Source organism: Symphalangus syndactylus, chromosome 14, assembly GCF_028878055.3.
Source record: "Symphalangus syndactylus isolate Jambi chromosome 14, NHGRI_mSymSyn1-v2.1_pri, whole genome shotgun sequence".
NCBI lineage: Eukaryota > Metazoa > Chordata > Mammalia > Primates > Hylobatidae > Symphalangus > Symphalangus syndactylus.
Genome location: NC_072436.2, coordinates 54,456,116 through 54,477,697, shown reverse-complemented (window position 1 = coordinate 54,477,697; position 21,582 = coordinate 54,456,116). Strand labels below are relative to the sequence as shown.

At 53.9% G+C, this 21,582-nt stretch overlaps 1 protein-coding gene across 3 annotated transcripts in view; it reads left to right on the top strand.

Annotated features, from left to right (window-relative positions):
- ZAP70 (zeta chain of T cell receptor associated protein kinase 70) overlaps positions 1-21,582 on the top strand; it is a 26,807-nt gene extending 5,225 nt beyond the window's left edge. Inside the window, exons 3-14 of one of the 3 annotated variants that reach the window (XM_055241882.2) lie at positions 5,770-6,192; positions 6,812-6,972; positions 14,603-14,741; positions 14,846-14,933; positions 15,017-15,063; positions 15,263-15,314; positions 16,238-16,430; positions 16,968-17,174; positions 19,203-19,395; positions 19,487-19,627; positions 19,725-19,837; positions 21,094-21,582. In XM_055241882.2, the coding sequence (XP_055097857.1) occupies positions 5,791-6,192; positions 6,812-6,972; positions 14,603-14,741; positions 14,846-14,933; positions 15,017-15,063; positions 15,263-15,314; positions 16,238-16,430; positions 16,968-17,174; positions 19,203-19,395; positions 19,487-19,627; positions 19,725-19,837; positions 21,094-21,217 (1,860 nt within the window). In that variant the 5' untranslated portion in view covers positions 5,770-5,790 and the 3' untranslated portion in view covers positions 21,218-21,582. Of the gene's footprint in view, positions 1-5,769; positions 6,193-6,589; positions 6,614-6,811; positions 6,973-14,602; positions 14,742-14,845; positions 14,934-15,016; positions 15,064-15,262; positions 15,315-16,237; positions 16,431-16,967; positions 17,175-19,202; positions 19,396-19,486; positions 19,628-19,724; positions 19,838-21,093 lie in introns of those variants that run through there. The other 2 variants (XM_063616806.1, XM_055241883.1) reach the window with 2 other exon arrangements.

Sequence of the window (21,582 nt, the reverse complement as noted above, 5' to 3'; positions counted from 1 at the left end):
GGGCTGGCTGGGTTGGAGAAGATGGAGGGGAGAGGGAAGGGCGCACTGGGTGGAGGGTGCTGTGTGGATGAAAGTATGAACGTCCATATGAAGGAAGGCAAGTAGCACAGCTCAGCTAGGGCAGAGGGCTGGGGAGATCCAATGCAGTAGCCAGTAGGGTCTTGAGCAAGGGAGGCCTTGGGGAAGAATTGCCAAGGAGCAACTTGCAGACTCTGGAGCTCAGCTCTGTGGAAATAGACTGTGGGGTTCAGCCAGCCACAGGCAGCATGAGCGTGCCATCTGGATCTTAGGTTGGTTGTATTAATGGAAACAGTTGGTGGAGATCAAAGGAGATGATGCCAGCACCAACCGACCTCAGTCGGGCAAGAGATCTGGGCTCTGGGAGAGGTGGGTGTGGCAGCATGTATAGCTACTGACAGGATGACCCAAGTAAGGCAACAGGGGTGGGGGAAGGAGAGTGAGCAGGATGGTCAGAGGGCAGAGGCAAGCCCGGGAGTTTTGAAGGACCAGAGAGGTCTGTGAGGCTCAAGCAGGAGGGAGGAGTCATCGGTGTCAGCCACTCAGGGGACCCAGGATTGAGGAGGTCACAGAGTACTTGTCTGGTGCCCACAGACTGCCAGGGGTGCTATCAGTGCTGGAGAACAGCCTAGGAGGTGGGTGCAGACCAGGTCTGGCTGAGAGGCTGGGAGTCAGGGATATAGAGACAGGAGTGTAGACAGCCCTTAATCACTTTTCCTATTTTCATTAGCATTTTTAGTGTCCATTGTGTTTGTAGCTTCCAATTCCTTTCCCCTTTAATTAAAAATTTGGAGTATTATTTACATACAATAAAATTTTTATATCATTTTAGTGAAAAATTCTGAGATCTGACAAATGCATACAGCCCAGAGACTACCACATCAATCAAGATACAGACTATTCCCCCGAATTCCGTCCTGCCCTCTGTCGTCACTCCTTCCCCGACTCCCAGCACCCAGCAACCCCTGGTGCGTTTTCCATCCCTATAGTTGTGTGTGGAATCACACAGTTTGTAGCCCTTGGAGCCTGGTTTCTTTCACCCAGCCTGAGGCCTTTGTGATGCATCCACGGAACTGCGTGTCTCTGTATGATGTTCCACTTATTGCTGAGTAGAATTCCACTGTAGGCATGTCCCACAGTGTATCTTATTCATCTGTTGGGAAACATGTAAGTTATTCCTAATTTTTGGCAATTGTGGCTAGAACTGCTATAGATGTTCCTATGTAGGTTTTTGTGTGAATGTAAATTTCCATTTCTTTAGAGTGAATACCTAGGAGCCTTCATGACTTTTTTTTCTTTTTTTGAGATGGAGTTTTGCTCTGTTGCCCAGGCTGGAGTGAAGTGGTGTGATCTCGGCTCACTGCAACCTCCACCTCCTGGGTTCAAGCGATTCTCCTGCCTCAGCCTCCTGAGTAGCTGGGATTACAGGTGCCTGCCACCATGCCCGACTAATTTTTTTTGTATTTTTAATAGAGACGGGGTTTCACCACGTTGGCCAGGCTGGTCTCAAACTCCTGACCTTAGGTGATCCGCCCGCCTCGGCCTCCCAAAGTGTGAGCCACTGGGCCCAACCCTTAATTTTTGTATTTTAATGGAAACGGGGTTTCTTTTTTTTTTTTTTTTTAATTTAGATGAAACCATTTAGATGGAAGAAGATGCCATCTAGGACTTCCATAGGTAAAGAGAAGTCAATGGCTAGCTTCTTTTTTTTTTTATTAATTTTTTTTGCACACAAAACAATAAACATTTTCTAAAAATACATACAAACAAAAAGATGCATATCAAACATATTAGGAAGGTTGCACATGGGAAGACGGGGAATAGAAATGGGGGGTGGGAATTAAAGAAAATAAATGAGAGAGGGACTTTGTATGGATCAATGATAATAACTCAATCTTCTATTTGACAAAGAAGAAGGAGCAGGAAGAGGAAGAAAAAGCAAGTGGGATAAAGGATCAGAAAGGGAGGAAAATAGAAAAAATTAGAGTATGACTCCAGGGTAGACCTGTTTTGTTGTCGCTGGGTTGGTTGGTTGGTTTGTCTGTTGTATTTTTCATATGTTTCGCCATGTTGGCCAGGCTGGTCTTGAACTCCTAGTCTCAAGTGATCAACCCACCTCGGCCTCCTAGAGTGCTGGGACTACAGGCGTGAGCCACCACGTCCAGCCCCCACATTGCGTCTGGCCTCCGTGGTAGACCTCCCAGATGGGGCGGCCGGGCAGAGGCGCTCCCCACATCCCAGATGGGGCGGCCGGGCAGAGGCGCTCCTCACTTCCCAGACAGGGCGGCCGGGCAGAGACGCTCCTCACTTCCTAGAAGGGGTGGCGGCCGGACAGAGGCGCTCCTCACTTCCCAGACAGGGCGGCCGGGCAGAGGCGCTCCTCACTTCTTCCCAGACGGGGTGGCCGGGCAGAGATGCTCGTAACTTCCCAGATGGGGCGGCCAGGCAGAGGCGCTCCTCACTTCCCAGACGGGGCAGCCAGGCAGAGGCGCTCCTCACTTCTTCCCAGATGGGGTGGCCAGGCAGAGGCGCTCCTCACTTCTTCCCAGACGGGGTGGCCGGGCAGAGGCGCTCCTCACTTCCCAGACGGGGCGGCCCGGCAGAGGCGCTCCTCACTTCGTGTTGGCCAGGCTGGTCTCAAACTGCTGGCCCCATGTGATCCACCCGCCTTTGTCTCCCAAAGTGCTGGGATTACAAGCGTGAGCCACTTCACCCAGCCACTTCATGACTTTTTAAAAACACTCTTGTGGAATGGTGACCTTTTTCTCCAGGTGGAGCCACAAATGCAGTCCCTTGTGAATCTCTGGAACACCCACCTGTCTGTAACTGTTGGGACATCCAGGATCCCCCTCAAGCTTGGCCCTCCCAACCTCACTGTCACAATTAATCGGGTTACAGTGCAGATCCTGGCCCCTCCTCCAGCTACTTGGACCCAGACCTCACCTGATTCCCATTCCAGTACCTTCCTTTCAGCTCCAGAGCCCATCCCTGGACACCCAGGGCAGAGGGGGCTTTCACAAAAGCATTCATTTTACCCGTTGGGTGTATTTGCATAACTAAGAAGGGCACTCAAAGTCAATTCTCCAATGCAAACTTATGCCTGAATAGCCTTGCTGGGCCTATCTTAGTAGAGAAACAACTCATAACCACTATGGAGAGGTATTTTTTCCCAACATTCTATGAAAACTTACAAATACGCAGAAAATAGAATTAACTGTACACCAATAAGTCACCCGCTAGATTTTCCAGTTTATGATTTGCTGTAATTGCTTTATCACGTACAGTTGATCAACACTGTTTGTGGAGTTCTTATTTGTGAGTTTGCCTACTTGTTAAATTTATTTGAAACCCTAAAACCAACATGGCACTTTTGTGGTCATTCTCAGACATACAGAGTGGCAAAAAGATGAGTCACTCGATACACATGTTCCCACCGAGGCTGCACAAGGCAAATGCTCTCATGCTGCAGATAAGTGTCTTTTTCATGTTCTTTTTTTTTTTTTTTTTTTTTTTTTTTTGAGACAGAGTCTCACTCTGTCGCCCAGGCTGGAGTACAATGGCGTGATCTCAGCTCACTGCAACCTCCACCTCCCAGGTTCAAGCAATTCTGCTTCAGCCTCCCGAGTAGCTGGAATTACAGGCACCTGCCACCATGCCCAGCTAATTTTTTGTATTTTTAGTAGAGATGGGGTTTCACTGTGTTGGCCAAGATGGTATTGAATGCCTGACCTTGTGATCCACCTGCCTTGGCCTCCCAAAGTGCTGGGATTACAGGCGTGAGCCACCACGCTTGGCCTATTTTATCTTTTTAAAGAGTTTCGCCTATTTTATCTTTTTAAAGAGTTTCGCGCTTGTTGCCCAGGCTGGAGTGCAGTGGCCTGATCTCGGCTCACTGGAATCTCCGCCTCTTGGGTTCAAGAGGTTCTCCTGCCTCAGCCTCCCAAGTAGCTGGGATTGCAGGTGCCTGCCACCACCTCTGGCTAATTTTTTGTATTTATGGTGGAGACGGGGTTTCACCATATTAGCCAGGCTGGTCTCGAACTGCTGATCTCAAGTGATCCACCCGCCTTGGCCTCCCAAAGTGCTGGATGACAGCCATGAGCCGCCTCACCCGGCCTCACATATTTTGAATGTTTTTGCTTTTTGTTGGTGATTTCACTGGTTAACATGGCCCCCAACCATAGTGCTGAAATGCTGTCTAGCATTCCTAAGGGCAAGAAATCTGTATGTGCCTTATGGAGAAAACATGTCAGATAAGCTTATAGTTACAGTGCTGTTGGCTAAGAGTTCAATGTTAGTGAATCAACCATGTATATTAAATAAGCTGCCTTTAAACAGAAACTCACAAAAAAACAAGGTTATGTCTTGATCAGTTGATGAAAATGTAAACAGAGCTTCCTAGAAACCTAACTCTGTATTTCCCCTAGGAGGGATAGTTCTATATTTGCTAATTCAGTGTTTGCGTTGACTTTATAGAACTACAGAGAACAGGAACCACCTGTGTCTATCTGGCTGTCTATCCTTTTATCCATCCCTCTCGCTCTGTTCGTCCATCAGTCAGTGTTACTTTTGGGATGCTCTCAAATTCGATTACAGTCCTCAGTTCCCATCACTCCTAAACATTTCTGCACGCAGATCGTTACCTAGGGTTCAATATTTTATGTTTCTTTTTTAATTGAGGGAGGGCAAATACAATGTAATAAACACATCTTAAGTGTACGTTCTCTTAGTTTTGGGAAAATCAGACACTTGGGTAGCCCAAGTCCTGTGAATATACAGGACGTCACCATCACCCCAGAAAGTTGAGGGCAGGCAATTTTAAGTTATCTGCCTTACCAGATATCCATCTGTCTAAATAGCCTTAATTCCTCCTCCCCTCAGTCACACGTTTTGTTTAATAGCTGTATCAGAGTTCACTTTGAGATTAAACCGTAATGTATTTAACCAGTCCCCTAGGGATGGATATTCAAATTAGCGTATGCGCTGTAGAAACTTGCGAAGGAAGGCAGAGGGCAGGGCGAGGGGGCCTGCTAAGGCCAAGGGGAAAGGGTCAGCGGAAGGGACAAGGGAGGCTGAGAGGTAAGGCCCTTGGGTGAGCAAAGCTGGGTGCGGCCTCAGGGCCTCTGTGCATGCCGTCCTCTCTGCCTGATGCACTGTCTCGCGCGCTTTTTGAAAAGTTGGCTCCTCCTCCTTCAGCTCTCCACTCAAATGCTAGCTCCTCGGAGAAGGTGACCATCCTAGCTACAGCCACCTCTTCTCTCTCTTAATGTCACTCCACTTATTTCCTTTGTAATGCTGACCTCAATCTGTAATTATTGTTTTTGTTTCTTTCTCAGTTTATCTCAGGGCTCTTCCTCCTTAGAGTGTTACCTTCGGGAGGGCGGGGTGGGACTGCGTCTGCCTCAGGCGTGCTTATCCCCAGCACCGGGCCCGAAACACAAGAATTCAGCACGTGGTTGGGACATGAAGGGATGGGTACAGGTGTTGGTGCTTAGGGACCAGTTGGCATTCCTGGGCGTCCACATAATGTCTCTGGAAAGTCAGATGGGGATTTGGGACTTCTCGATCTTTGCCCAGCAGCCTGCGGCTTCTCTCCAGGTTGACTCTGGCACAGAGCAGGCTCTGCCCCCTTGGCGCTCTCAGCCTGCGGCACTGATGCTCTCCACGCGGCGTCTCTCGCGCCGTCTCTGGGCCCAACGCACCGGGTTCAGGAAGGCCCTGATGTGCCTCCGACCCTCTGTGAACCCGCAGGTTTGGGGAGGCCCAGGGGCGATGCCAGACCCCGCGGCGCACCTGCCCTTCTTCTACGGCAGCATCTCGCGCGCCGAGGCCGAGGAGCACCTGAAGCTGGCGGGCATGGGGGACGGGCTCTTCCTGCTGCGCCAGTGCCTGCGCTCGCTGGGCGGCTATGTGCTCTCGCTCGTGCACGACGTGCGCTTCCACCACTTTCCCATCGAGCGCCAGCTCAACGGCACCTACGCCATTGCCGGCGGCAAAGCGCACTGCGGACCGGCAGAGCTCTGCGAGTTCTACTCGCGCGACCCCGACGGGCTGCCCTGCAACCTGCGCAAGCCGTGCAACCGGCCGTCGGGCCTCGAGCCGCAGCCGGGGGTCTTCGACTGCCTGCGCGACGCCATGGTGCGCGACTACGTGCGCCAGACGTGGAAGCTGGAGGTGAGAGCGCGAAGAGGGGCAGTCGAGGGTTTTGGGGGATAGGAGGGAGGAAAAGGTCGTCTTCCCCATTCAGTCCCCTTTGGAAGCTGGAGAGGTGGGGCACTGGTTGGGGAAAAACCTGAAGGGAGGCCTCAGAGGCAGGGGCTCCGTGGTGGCGGTCGCCTTCCGCAGGCTGAGCGATGCTATGGTGCTCTACTATGCCAGATGGGAAGGTGGAGGTACGCACTGGGCCAGGCGAAGGCGAGGCTTGGAATGGGGGCGGGGCTGAGAGGAGGGTGCGCGGAGCTAGGGTGAGCCCTTAGGGTAGGGCGGCTGTCCGGGAAGATGGGCTGTAGTCTTCCACAGGCTGAGTGACACCACCATGCACAACTACCTGAATTAGGTCTTCAAGCTGGAGATGCGCTTGGGGCCGGGCTGGAAGGTGGGGGTCGTTCATCCCTAGCTGGATTGGGGAGGGGACCACGGAGATGGCGCGGAGGTGGTCCTCGCCAACCTGCATAACACGCACTAGGGACGCCTGGGTTGGGTGGGGAGTCCTCTGGGACGGGGCTCCCGGAAGGGGGTTCCTGTGGCGAGCACTTGGCCACAGCTACAGACCTCCTCACCTCTCCTTTTCTAGGGCGAGGCCCTGGAGCAGGCCATCATCAGCCAGGCCCCGCAGGTGGAGAAGCTCATTGCTACGACGGCCCACGAGCGGATGCCCTGGTACCACAGCAGCCTGACGCGTGAGGAGGCCGAGCGCAAACTTTACTCTGGGGCGCAGACCGACGGCAAGTTCCTGTATGTGGGGCCCGGGGTTTGGGTGCAGTGAGGATTGGGGCTCTTTGGCAGGGATCCTGGGGACTGGGGCAGACGTGAGTGTGCAGGTGGGCCGTGAGGGTGTCCCTGTGCTCACATGTGCAGGTGGGTTGTGTGTTTCTGATGTGCAAAGGGACTTGCACGTGGGGAAGTAGAGGCAGTGACTAGGAAAGCCTCGAGTCAGTCCCTTGGCCTGGCTTGGAATCCCGCTTCCACCACCTGCTGGCTGTGGCCCTTGGGCAGGTGGCGGACCGTGTTTGCCTGCCTCAGTTTCCCTTCCTTCAATCAACATTTACTGAATACCTACTGTGTACCAGGCACTGAGGACATGGCAGTGAGCCAAACAGACACAGTGCCTGTCCTCATGGGGCAGGTAGACAAGAAAAGGAATCAGTAAAATAGAGACCCTGTCAGATGGTGGTAAGTTCCGCGTGTGCAGGTGGGGAGGCGGCTGCAATTTTAGATTAGGTGGTCAGAAGAGGCCTTCCTGAGAAGGTGACTTCTGAGGAAGGGAAAGAAGCTGAGGAGTGAGCCGTGCAGCTTTCAGGGGGATGGGTGTTCCTGGAAAATGCAATGGCAAGTGCAAAGATCAGGAGGCAGGAGTCTATTTGGTGTGTTCCAGAAACATTGCGGAGGCCATGTGCCTGGAACTGAGTAAGTGAGGGGGAGAATGGGAGGAGGTGAGGGCAGGGCGGGGACTTTAGCTTTTCCCCCAAGTGAGGTGGGGTCCCTGGGAGAGTGTTGAAGCAGCCCCCTCTAACTGTCCTGTGGTTGACAGCAGTACCTCCCCTCAGGATCCTTTATGAGGATTACATGAATTAATACGTGTGAAGCGAGAGTATGGTAACTGACGTAGGAAAAATGTGGTAAATGTTAGCTTTTATATGTGGGTGAACGTGCGTGTCTGAGCCACAGCTAAGGCCGTGTGGCTATTTGTGAGTTTGTTAATGTGAAAAAAATCTCTCAAAAGCTCTTTTTAAAACTCTGCTGAGTGTTTGACAGCCCTGCTGGGGCTGTTGCTCTCTGGTTTGGACACGGGATCTTTTCTGTAACAGATGGTATCCAGGTGCAGCTGAGGTCACTCAGTTCTCAAGACACAGATAAATTGGTGCTGCCTCTTTCCCATGACCTCAGGAAGCCCAGTGTTTTCCCCCAAGAAATCTGTGGGGACAATTCCTGGGCCTTCCTTCTCGTGAGTGCTTCTTGGCCTGAGCCCCTGCCCGGCAGATCCCTTGGGTCGTCTGCCTCCCCCAGGGCTGTTTCCTCTCCTGAGGTCGACCCACTTGGAGGAAATGACCACATCCCTTGATTTTCCTCACCCATGTGAAGCTTCTGTAGATTGCCTGCAGGCCTCTTGCAAGATGCAGCTCCCTCTTCAAGATTCTGTTGTGGGCTGATAAAATAACTCTTTTCACCCTACCATACAGATTCAGATTTAGGCTGTAAATTGGAGTGGAGTTTCCAAGGCTTCTGAGAGAGCTCTTAGATTCATACTGCAGATAATACTCAGTTGCCAGCGTGACTTCTGAACAGGACAGGGCTGTTTTCTCTAAGAGGAAACCTTTGCATTTGTATCAGTTAGCTTTTGCTACATAACAAACAGCCCTAAGATTTATTGGCTCAAAATGACAGTTTATTACTCTTCATCATTCAGTGAGCTAACTAAGCAGTTCTGGTTTGGGTCATCTAGGCTGGGCCTGAATAGGCTGGGATGGCCACACTCACATGACTGGCCATTGGCTCAGTGTCACCTGGGTGATGAGGATGAGCTGGCCCAGTGTAGCCATCATCCAGCAAGCTAGCTGAAGCTTGTTTGTGTGGTGGTGGTGCAGGATTCCCAAGATCAGTCAGAGAGGAGAGGGCAAGTTCAAGCCTTTTTTTGTGTAATATCACTGATGTCCTAATGGACACAGCAAGTCATATGACCAAAACCAAAGTCACTGCAGGGAAGGGACTCCTAAGGGAGAGGAATGCAGGGAGCCATTTTTGCAAACGGTTGGTTGTAGGATTGGACGAAGGAAGTTGTTGTGAAGGTATGGGCATTGTGAACATGGGTGTTAGGGGCTGTCTCTCCTTCCTTTTGGACTGTCAGCCTGAGAGCAGGGCCTGCCCTGCTGCATCTGGAGGGCTCCGTCTTGCAGTACATGGTGATGGCTAGTCCAGGTGTTACCCACCTTCCTCCAGATGTTGCACCACCCCACCCCAGGTGTGACCCTCGCCAAGATGTTACTAACGTTTGCTCACACGTCTCACGTGCTCATATCCCCCTCGTCCATGACATGCTACCCCAGGTGCCTGAGAGTCCAGGGCCTTTCCCCAGGCTGGACATGTGAAGAAGGCTCTAAGCCCTTCCTATTGATATAGCTGATTCTTTCCTCCCGTCTCTGCTTTCTCTTTCATAAAATGTAAATTCATCTGTCTTTGATTTTATAATCTGAGTTTCTTCTCTGGTTTCCCCCTACATCCCCAATGTAGCTTTTCATCCCCACCGTCTCTGCCTCTCTTCTGTCTCAGTTTTCCTTTCTTCTTCTCTCTTTCCCTCCCCACCCCCATCTCTCTTCCTCATCTCGCACTCACACACACACATACAGGTCATGATTCTGCCACTCCAGTGGCTTAAAAATTTCCCCCAGATTCCCTAAAGCCTCCTGAGAGTGGCAGAGGATTCTAGGGGGTGGGAGAGTGAGAGGAGGGTTGAGCAGGTGGGATTTGGGCCCCTGTTCCGGCTTGAATGATGACAGCCGCTCAGCTTTGATCTGTTTGCTATCTTAGGCTTCCACACACAATGTTGTGTGACAGAGGTTTCACTGCCCAAAGGAAAAGTTCGAACAGTTTTTGTGTAACACAGCAGAGCTCATGACAGCCTTAGAGTTAACCAGTCTGCTGAGATTAGAGGAGTCTCAGGAGAGCCAGGGCCAACAGCTTTAAGCAGCTGTCTGTGCATTGCCTATCAGACTGGTGTGCAGTCTCCCAGGCAAATAGGACCAGCGTTGGCAATGGGAGGGTGTGGCTAGGAAGGAGAGATGCCCAGCATCTGGGCATAGCATAGAGCGTGTGGCTGGCAGTGAGGTCCAGAAACAGCTGGCACAGTGGTATGAGGACAGTGACTCATTCTGGGTAAATGTCAAGAGACCAGAAGCAGCTACAAAGAGCCAGGCTCCTGGAAAATTAGGCAAGGCATGCTTTGAACAGAAACTGTGAGAGCTTCTTCTTGTGGTTCCTGTAGTCTATAACTGCTTTCTCAGGGCTCGGGGTGTGAGAGAAAGACACGTGCCACTCAGGCCTAGGGTGAAGACCAGGACCATGCTTACCATTGAGCACAGTTCATGGTTGCCAAAGAACGGATTGAATTGTACCCAAGGCTATGCACTGCCAATGCTGGCTTGTTTCTGTGTTATTGGCAGCAATTTTATGGAACCGGCTGATTCGACTTGAAAAGAAACTTGCCCTGGAAAGGGCCTTTAAGATGGTACATTGTCAAGTGTTTCTTTTTTTGAGACAGAGTCTTGCTCTGTCACCCAGGCTGGAGTGCAGTGGTGCAATCTCGGCTCACTGCAACCTCTGCCTCCCAGGTTTAGTGATTCTCCTGCCCCAGCCTCCCTGAGTAGCTGGGACTACAGACGTGCACCACCACGCTTGGCTAATTTTTGTATTTTCAGTAGAGACAGGGTTTTGCCATGTTGGCCAGGCTGGTCTCGAACTCCTGACCTCAGGTGATGCACCCGCCTTGGTCTCCCAAATTGCTGGGATCACAGGTGTGAGCCACCGTGCCTGGCCTGTCAAGTGTTTCTTATCCTCTCCTGGACTGCAGACCTCTTTGGAATCCTACTGACTGCCCCTTTCACAATCCCCCAAAACATATTCACCTCAAAGACTTTGCAGACAGTTATACGAGATCATGGTTGGTCCTGAATCTCGTCCTTGGAACCCTTTTCAGGTCAAGAAGTTATGATTTAGACCAGTTACCTCATTTTATACATAAGGAAACCGAGGCACAGCGAGGATAAGCAGTTTATTCAGGGTTTCACAGATAATCTGTGACAGAGCTGGGTGTTAGTCCTAGGTAGCAATTAACAGTAGAGTCAGAAATGCATTTGAATCCTGGCTCCACCTCCTACCTCTTACCAACTCTGCAATTTAGGCAAGATACATAAACTTGTGCCTCAGTTTCCTCATCTTCAAGATGGAGATAACAATAGTACCTACTTTGTGGGGAGTGCTGTGATTATAGGACAAATATGTGAGGAATTTAGAACCAATATCTTAATAAATAAATTGTAGCTCTTTTTTTTTTTTTACAATCGTGAACCAGAGACAGATGTAGCTCTTATAGGTTCTATGTATTATTTTAAGAGCAGAGATACAAGTTGATTTTTTAGCCTGTACTTCTGGCTTAAGTGCAAGTTCCAACTGCAAGAACAAAGAACTGCCACTACCTAGCATTTTTTTTTTTTGTAAATCAAGTAGAATTTATGGTACCGAAATATCTGTGGTGATAACACCAGTGTCTTAGCCTGTGTGGTTATTATCTGGGAATTTGCGGCTGCTCTTTATGAACTCACACGTCTCTTTCCAAAGAGTGTATTGGTTAGTCTTTGCTGTGTAACAATGTGCTGTATTCATACCCTGAAATGTAGTGGCTTAATACAATGGTCATTTACAGCCAAGTGTGATGGCTCACACCTGTAATCCCAGCACTTTGGGAAGTTGAGGTGGGCGGATCATCTAACGTCAGGAGTTTGAGACCAGCCTGGCCAACATGGTGAAACCCTGTCTCTACTAAAAATAAAAAAATTAGCTGGGCGTGATGGTGGGTGCCTGTAATCCCAGCTACTTGGGAGGCTGAGGCAAGAGAATCACTCGAACCCGGGAAGTGGAGGTTGCAGTGAGCCAAGATCGCACCATTGTACTCCAGCCTGGGCAACAAGAGCAAAACTCTGTCTCAAACAAACAAACAAACACCGGTCATTTATTCACTCTTGTTTTGCTTGGCAATTTGGCTGGTTGCTTGGTAATTTGGGCTGAGTTCATCTGGGTGCCTCTTCTGCTGGGGTTTTGAGCTTACTCATGTGGCCACAGCCAGGTGGAAGATTGGCTGGAGCTGGATGGTCTCTGGGATGGCCTCACTCACATGAATGGCTATTGGCCACTCACGTAGGGTGCCTTGGTTCTCCTCCATGGGCCTTCTCTAGCACGCTAGCTTGGACTCATTCCCATGGTGTTTGGAGAGCTGCCAGGAAAAGCAAGAGAGAGCAGGCCAACCTCAATGCTCAACCATTTTTCAAGCCTCTGCTTGTGTCATGTTTGCCAACATCCTGTTAGCAAGGCACATGGTCAAGCCCTGATTCAGAAGACAGAGGAGGAGACCCCATCTATTGATGGGAAGAGCTCCCTAATACTGTGGCTGTTTTCCCCCAGTATTCCACATGGAAGTTTAAATAAACAAATAAGGAAGAAATTATTAGTTCCAGAAGAAAGAATGAAAGAGACAGACACAGGGCCCGGCTTGGTGGCTCACGCCTGTAATCCCAGCACTTTGGGAGGCTGAAGCAGGAGGATCACGAGGTCAGGAGATTGAGACCAACCTAGCTAACACAGTGAAACTCTATCTCTACTAAAAATACAAAAAATTAGCTGGGTATGGTGGGGGGCTCCTGTAGTCCCAGCTACTTGGGAGGCTGAGGCAGGAGAATGGCATGGACCTGGGAGGCAGAGCTTGCAGTGAGCCGAGATCATGCCACTGCACTCCAGCCCGGGCTGCGGAGCGAGAGTCCGTCTCAAAACAAACAAACAAAAAGAGACAGAGGAGGGGAGATGGGAGGGGAGGTTTGCTGTTTGCTGGTGAGTGGCTTGGCATCGAGTCTCTGTTGTCAGTTTAAAACTTCAGGTTGTGAACCTTAGGAGGTGTTTTCACTTCTCACAGTCCCTGGAGACCATCACCTCCAGGCCAGCCTGCCAGCTGCCTCTGACTTCCACAGCTCTGAGACCCCCAGGACCAATAGCCCTCCCTCCTCACTGGAAAGCTGCACTTAACAGGAGCTTGTGCCAGTGACTCAAAATAGGAATGTTTTGTGGGAGATGTTGACTGGTGTCACTGTGGGGTTTCACGTGATGGCATTGCATCTGCTGTTCCAGCCTAATGTCTCTGTGGGACATTTGTTTCCTAATTTGTGGTGGAGTTCTCTTCCTTGCCCTTTTGTGTGCCCTCACTGCCCCCCACCCTGATTTCCCATCTCTCCACATTATCTCCAGACTGTTGTGGGCTAGCCTAGGAACTGCCCCACCCTTCACTGCACTGTACTTCGGGGAACGTGCTGTCTGGGAATGGAGAGGATGGTCACAGCTGCACCTCTCTCCCTCACTCAGGGGACATTTCCTAAGGAAGGGCCTCATTGCAAGGTGGGCCCATGGCTGCCTTGCTCACTGCTGTATCCCTGCGCTCAGAACAGTGCCTGGCCTGTCAGTAAAGACTTGTCCAGTGAATGAACATCCGCAGGCAGGGCCAGGCCTGGTCTGAGAATTTGCACCGTGGAGGGTGCAGCTCGCAGGCCATCCCAAGGGCTCTTCTGTAGTGCAGTGCAATCCCTGAGATCAGGAGTCGGCTGCTTCCGGCCTCCACAGCTTCCACGGGACCAGCTGTCCTCCCTCCTCACTGGAAAGCTACACTTGACCCTGCAATAGAGGCTTGTGCCAGTGACCCCAGACAAACCTGTTTTGTGGGGGATGCTGACTGGTGTCACTGTGGGGCTTCATGCGAGGGTGCCGGTGTCTGACACTAAGTTGGTCTGTGTTGCGGGGGGATGTGTGTACTTAGGGCTCGAGGGGATGGGGGGACAGTTTCTCACCCCACAAATGCACCACCTTTGAGGGGCTCAATTCCCATCATAGACATGGAAGATTTACATATTTATTTTGACAAAATTCCAGCAGAAGGCAATCGAGGGTCTCATTCTAGAAAAGGTCCATCTATTATGGAACTGGTCAGTCTTGTGATGAGAAAGTGACTTCTTTTGATTTGCACAGGGGTGCCCTGTGAGCTTGTCATGGAGCTGCGCCTACCTGTGTGGGTCTGTGTGGAAAAGGCTTTCTCTCCCCAGGAGAATGGTGCTAGGTCTACCTGTTGAAGGCTCTGTGTCTGTTGTAGAAGGCCAAGTGCCCCCCATGGTTGGCTGACTGTGTGGCTGAGTGTATGCCAGTGAGTGCATCTGGATGACTATCTCCCTGTGGATGGCAAGTGTCTGGCCATGGATGGCCAACTGTTCAGCCATGGGGGACCAGGTGTTCCCCAGTGGATGGGTGTCCCCCTCCTCTGTGGCTGGGTGTCCACCGTGGGGGGGTCCAGTATTCCCCGTGAATGGCCATCTGTTGGCTCTTGGAGAACAGTGCATTTTCCTGGGAACACAGCCATGGCCCCTCCACCACCCTCTGCCGCTTGGCCCATCATCGGCAGATCTGGAGGTGATGGGGGCCTGGCCTGGCTTCCCCAGTCCCTGCAGCTTCTCTGCAAGGCCCTGGGGTGTGGAGCCCATAGGGTGTGTGTGTGGGGAACCGGGGCACAGTAGGAGGCCCCCAGGTGGCTCTAGGGGTTACATCCCCTCCCTTCCCCTGCCAGGCTGAGGCCACGGAAGGAGCAGGGCACATATGCCCTGTCCCTCATCTATGGGAAGACGGTGTACCACTACCTCATCAGCCAAGACAAGGCGGGCAAGTACTGCATTCCCGAGGGCACCAAGTTTGACACGCTCTGGCAGGTAGGCTGCCCATGCAACTTGTTCTGGGAGATGCTGTGCTCGGATGGGGTGCCAGGCTCTGGGGGGGGAGAGGAGGCTCTCTGCTAGCTGCCTGCTCCCTGCAGCTGGTGGAGTATCTGAAGCTGAAGGCGGACGGGCTCATCTACTGCCTGAAGGAGGCCTGCCCCAACAGCAGCGCCAGCAACGCCTCAGGTGACTGCAGCAGCAGGCGGGCGGCGGGTGGGGGCGGCAGGAGACCTGGCCCCCAGCCCTCACTGTCCCTTCTGCTCCCCCAGGGGCTGCTGCTCCCACACTCCCAGCCCACCCATCCACGTTAACTCATGTGAGTTGGGGGCACCTGGAGTGTGGCCTTGGGGATGGAGCTGGGGGGTGGCTGTGGGGGAGGCTGGGATGGAGGCTGGGGTGCCTGTGGAGTGGAAGTGCTCTCTCTCCACTGTCTCTGGGAGTCCTCGGTAGATATGGGTCTCATGAGAGGGGATGGACGTCCCCAGCTCAGGCCTTGCTGACCCTGTGGCCTTTAGCCTCAGAGACGGATCGACACCCTCAACTCAGATGGATACACCCCTGAGCCAGGTGAGCAGGCAGAGGTGGGGATGCGGGTTGGGGCTCATGCCAAGCCAAGAGCAGGGTCCCTGTCGGGGCTGTGGGTTTTCATGGGGGACGCTGTGGGCCGGGCCAGGCTGTGGCAGTTGGCTTGGTTAACACCTGTGCACACATGTGCCCACACCCATCACACCTGCCTGTGCGCATGTACGTCCCAGTGTGTACTGACGTGCAGGGAGCACACTTGGCCCTGCCTGAGGCTCCCCAGACATGTTTGTTGAGCGCCTACTATGTGTCAGTCACGTTCCGAGGTCACTGTGTGTATGAGCCACTGAACCCTCCTGACATGCCTTATGAAGTGGCTATGGTGATTAACCTCACTTTACAGATGAGAGAGGGAGGGCTCTGTCTACGGGGATGTGAGGCAGTGGTGGAGGCGGGATGTGAACCCAGGATGGGCCCCAGAGCTCACATTCCTAAAATGCTCTGCTGCAGGTGCTCCTGTTTCTCATGGAGCTAAACATGTGTGTGCACAGAGAAGACACATAGTTACATGTGCACCCAGAGGCTAACTTTTGGAGGCCTCGTAAATGTGGCTGTGTGCTGCACACGCAGACAGGGACAGGCCCGGCCATAGGTGTACACGTACAAATGCACACACATGCACACCCCAGCTGGCACAGTAACGGTGCCACGTGGATACCAATGCACATGCCCCTAGAGTCCACCCTCATGTGGCTTCACAGGGCTTCACGGGGCACCCACAGCTGTGGCCATGAGTGTATGCCAAGTGCCTGCGTGTGGATGTGCAGGAACATGCATGGGCACCCACCTGCCTGGGCATGCTCCAGGGACGGCACCCTTGTCTGGGGCAGGTGCTTGTGGGGGCTGAGGCTGCCGTGCTCCCCACGCCCCTGCCCCTGACCTGGGAGTGTACGGCTGTGTGTGCCCAGCGCGCGTAACGTCCTCAGACAAACCGCGGCCGATGCCCATGGACACGAGCGTGTATGAGAGCCCCTACAGCGACCCAGAGGAGCTCAAGGACAAGAAGCTCTTCCTGAAGCGCGATAACCTCCTCATAGCCGACATTGAACTTGGCTGCGGCAACTTTGGCTCAGTGCGCCAGGGCGTGTACCGCATGCGCAAGTATGGCCGCCCCTGCCGTGGTGGGAGCACCACCGCCTGGGGCAGAGGGGAGTGGCTTCACCAGGCTGTGGGGTGGGAGCCAGGATGTCTGTCTCACAGCAGTCTGCCTGGGAAACAGACTCTGGGGCAGGACATTGCACGCTGGAGGATTCCCTGAGAGAGCTTGGGACACCTGACGGGGATGGGATGGGGCCTGGGCAGGGGGAGGCTGTGGAGCTGCAGTTCCCAACCCAGGGGAGCTGCAGTGGGGTCCTCGATCCCTGAGTCCACTGGCCCCTGATAGGCTGCCCCTGGGTAGGATGTCCCTTTGGATTCTTTTTGGCGATGGGCGGTTCCCGGTGAGCGATCCGGCTGTGAGCTGTCCTCAGCAGACGCTCCCGGCTGCAGGGACATTGAGCACCTTGGTCCCAACCTGGGTGGCGACCACAGTTGTCTACCGCACAACTCAAGGGAGAAGAGAGATGGGTGGGTGGGGGCGTGGGGCCAAGCAGGGCCGGTGACCCTCGCCCACACGCCTCCCGTGGCCGGGTCCGGCAGGAAGCAGATCGACGTGGCCATCAAGGTGCTGAAGCAGGGCACGGAGAAGGCAGACACGGAGGAGATGATGCGCGAGGCACAGATCATGCACCAGCTGGACAACCCCTACATCGTGCGGCTCATTGGCGTCTGCCAGGCTGAGGCCCTCATGCTTGTCATGGAGATGGCTGGGGGCGGGCCGCTGCACAAGTTCCTGGTCGGCAAGAAGTGAGCACCGGGTGGGCCTGGCCATCGGGTGGGTGGGGCCGGGGCTCATCCTGGGCATGGTGGACACGCATCCGCATGCATGAGTGTGTGGGGAGCTGGGGCACTTTCACACCGTTGTGGACACACTCGCACCCTGCACACCCACACCCATACCCACGCCTGCAAAGCAGAGCTAGCCCTCAGTCTGCCATTGCACCACGGCGGCAATAACAGTGTCCACCTCCAGGGCCCTTGCGAGGATCGAATGAGTCGGCACCTATAAAGGGCACTGCTAGGGCCGGGTGCGGTGGCTCACGCCTGTAATTCCAGCACTTTGGGAGGCCGAGGTGGGTGGATCATGAGGTCGAGAGATCGAGACCATCCTGGCCAATGTGGTGAAACCCCGTCCTTACTAAAAATACAAGATTAGACAGGTGTGGTGGCGGGCGCCTGTAGTCCCAGCTACTCAGGAGGCTGAGGCAGGAGAATCGCTTGAACCCCGGAGGCGGAGCTTGCAGTGAGCCGAGATTGTGCCACTGCACTCCAGCCTGGGCGACAGAGCGAGACTCCATCTCAAATAAATAAATAAAAATAAAGGGCACTGCTAGTAAGAGCTTTGTACACGTCAGCTGCTCCCCAGACTCCCTGTGCCAAATTCATGGCCCCTGGCAAAGTACCCATTGCCAGTTATCTGGAACCTGCCCTTTGTTTATGTACTGCATGGTTTTCTATTTTTAACGTATTTTTTTTCTTTTTTTTTAAAGAAACAAAAACGAAGATGTGACAGAGATCACTTGTGGCCTGTAAGGGCTAAAATCCTTACTATCTGGCCCTTTACTGAAAAGTTTTGCAGTTTAATTTGTGGTCCCTCATCCCCCCAAACTCTTACCCTCACAGACACAAGTTCTGCGCTCCCCAAGGCACGTTTTTACTGATCTGTGCCCTCCAGCTGGTGCACACACCTTCCCAGTGTGCCCCTGGCTCCCACACTCAGTCATTTGACAGGTGTTTATTTGACAGTTTCTCAGTGATAGGAACTGTTAGTAGCACTTGGAATTCATTAGCAAATAAACAAGGCAGAGATCCATGCTCTGTATTCTGGTTGGAGGAGAGAGATAATAAATAACAATCCTGGTGAAATCTAGAGCATGTGGGAAGATAGTGCTGTGGACACAAGCCTGCTGCAGCTCCAGGGTGTTGGGAGTGTCAGGGTGCGAGGTGCAGTGAGCAGGGAGGTTTGAACAAACTGAGGGAGGCCGCCATGCCCAGACATGGGGAAGGGCATTTCAGGCAAAGGGCACCACCTATGCAGAAGCCCTGAGGTGGTCCCGTGCCTCATGTGGTGCGGGCAGGGAGGGGATAAGCAGACCATGCCAGGCCTTGCGGGCTGCCAGGAGGACTTGGAGTTTTACCCTGAGGTGGGTGGGAGCTTAGGGGGTGCTGTGAGCAGAGGAGGGGGAGGACCCGACTCAGGGGCAGAGGGGGCAAGACAGTGGGAGACAGTGAGGAGGGAGCAAGGGCCTGGGCGGAGCTGACTGTTCCTGTCTAGGGGTCCAAGTGAGTGATGCTGTGGCTGCCTCCTGGTGGCAGAAGCAGAGATGAGGAGTGCAGTGGATTGTGGAAAGATTCTGACGCCAGAACTGCCAGGGTTTGCTGACGGATTGGGTGTGAGAGAAAGAGGAGCTGCTGGAGAGGACAGTGGAGGAGCCACGAGTGTGTGCACATGGGGACGGGGACAATCAGGCCACATTATCTTTGAGATGTCTGTGAGACCTCAGCACATCGAGGGTGCAGGCAGAGGTCTAGACCTGGGAGTCGTAGCGTGTGGGTGATCCCTAAAGCCTTGAAACTGGATAAAGGCAGGGGTTTTGCCTGTTTTGTTCACCGCTGTGTCCCCAGCCCCATGCCTGGCACACAGCAGGTGCTCAATAAGCGTTTTTGAACACATGGTCACCTGGCTCATGCCCAGCTGGGTCAGAGAAGCATGCTTTGCCCCTGGGAACTTGGCTGGTCTTCTCCCAGCTGACCCCACCTTCTCCACCACCCCAGGGAGGAGATCCCCGTGAGCAATGTGGCCGAGCTGCTGCACCAGGTGTCCATGGGGATGAAGTACCTGGAGGAGAAGAACTTTGTGCACCGTGACCTGGCAGCCCGCAACGTCCTGCTGGTTAACCGGCACTATGCCAAGATCAGTGACTTTGGCCTCTCCAAAGCGCTGGGTGCCGATGACAGCTACTACACCGTGAGCCTCTGCCCCTGTGATTCCCGGATGGATGGGATGGGTGGGTAGAGGGTTCCCGAGCCCTGACCTGGCAGCATCTCCCCCTCCCCAGGCCCGCTCAGCAGGGAAGTGGCCGCTCAAGTGGTACGCACCCGAGTGCATCAACTTCCGCAAGTTCTCCAGCCGCAGCGATGTCTGGAGCTACGGGGTCACCATGTGGGAGGCCTTGTCCTATGGCCAGAAGCCCTACAAGGCAGGCGCAGTCAGAGGCGGGTGGGCGGTGTGGTGGGGAGGGGGAGGAGGAGGAGGACCCTGGTCACTCACAGGTATCTCGGCCCGGGCTTGAGCAGAAGATGAAAGGGCCGGAGGTGATGGCCTTCATCGAGCAGGGCAAGCGGATGGAGTGCCCACCAGAGTGTCCACCTGAACTGTACGCACTCATGAGCGACTGCTGGATCTACAAGTGAGTGCCAGTGCGGAGGGGACCCGGCTGGGCTGACCCCTGGAAAGTCCTGGTGCCCAAAGAGTTAATGTCAATATAACTCTACCCAATGTCATCCCACCCAAAGCCCTTCACCCAGTTCATGGCCTTTGCAGCCACCCCCTACCCCCACACCCAGCTCTCCGACACACCAGGGTTTGCTGTCCTGCTGCAGTGTGCCACACCCTGCCACCCCGCCTGTGGGCCTGTGCCTCAGCATCTAAAACCTCAGCCATCGCTCAACACATGGACCCTACAACATGCAAACAGGTCCATACTCTGCTACTCAACCTATGACACTGACATTCAGGGCATGAGATGATTCTGCAGTACCCAACACTCCAGTCCCCACCAGCCAGCACGCAGCACCCAACTACCAGACAGGCGAGCACTGAGGTACCAAATACTCATCTATTCCAGCCCCCACCTCTGCCTGGTTGAAGCCCAACCTTCAAACATCTCAACTCCTAACACCATCAGTATCCCAACTTCCCATCAGACAACAGGCAGCACACCCCCAGACAAGCGGACGCCCTAGACTGCCCATGCAATATGTGGACCCTCTAACGCATGACCCCCCCATCAGCCAGCACTTAGGACACTGACACCCAAGCACCCAAGCAGCCCAACAGATAGACACCCTCTCTGGCCGGCCTGCCCTCCGGCGACATGTGTTAATTCCACCTCCATCAGGAAACACCCCAGTAACCAAAGAGGCTAGCACCTAGCACCCCAACACAGTCCATGGATACCCCATGCACAGTACCGTTAATACTGCCACTCCCCGCTGGCCAGACCCACTGCCGTGCTCCAGGCTTCTGCTGATCACCAGCCTCACACTCCCTCTCGTCTGAGCCCTTGCCCAGCACACTGATACCCTGGCCCCGGGTGCATGCGCAGAGCATTAGCTTTCTGTATCCCAGGTCCCCATTGTCAATAGCTGCCACTCTGACCCCAAGTCCGCTTAGTCCCTGAGTCCTCACTGGTCAACGCTCGGTAGAGGGTCATCCCAGCACCCTGTGTGTGGGCAGCTCTGCCTCTTAGGCTGTGTGGGATCGCCCGACGCTCTCACAACCCAGAGGCCTCTCCACCACCCAATGTCCTGCCACCCCAACAGCCCTGCTGACTTTCTGAGCCCCGAAAGTCTACCTCAGCCAAGCACAGTGCATGCCAACCCACTGGTGAAGCTGGGTCCCGGGGGCGTGGTCAGCAGCCTGGGTGTACCCCACCCCCCACAGGTGGGAAGATCGCCCCGACTTCCTGACCGTGGAGCAGCGCATGCGAGCCTGTTACTACAGCCTGGCCAGCAAAGCGGAAGGGCCCCCAGGCAGCGCACAGACGGCCGAGGCTGCCTGTGCCTGAGCTCCCACTGCCCAGGGCCTGCAGCCCTCCACACCGGCTCTTCGCGGCCCTCAGCCCCACCCCAGGCCCTGCAGTCTGGCTGAACCCTGCTTGGTTGTCTCCACACACAGCTGGGCTGTGGTAGGGAGTGTCTCAGGCCACTCCGGCCTTGCATGCCTTGCCTGGCCCCTGTCCTCTCTGGCTGGGAAGCAGGGAGGCCCGGGAGGGTGGGGCTGTGTAGCTTGTCCTGGGCTGGTGGCTCCCGGAGGGCCCTGAGCTGAGCTCGTTGCTTACACTGATGCCTTCCTCTGGGCCCTGACATTGGAGCCTGGGCGTCCTCAGGTGGTCAGGCGTAGATCACCAGAATAAACTCAGCTTCCCTCTTG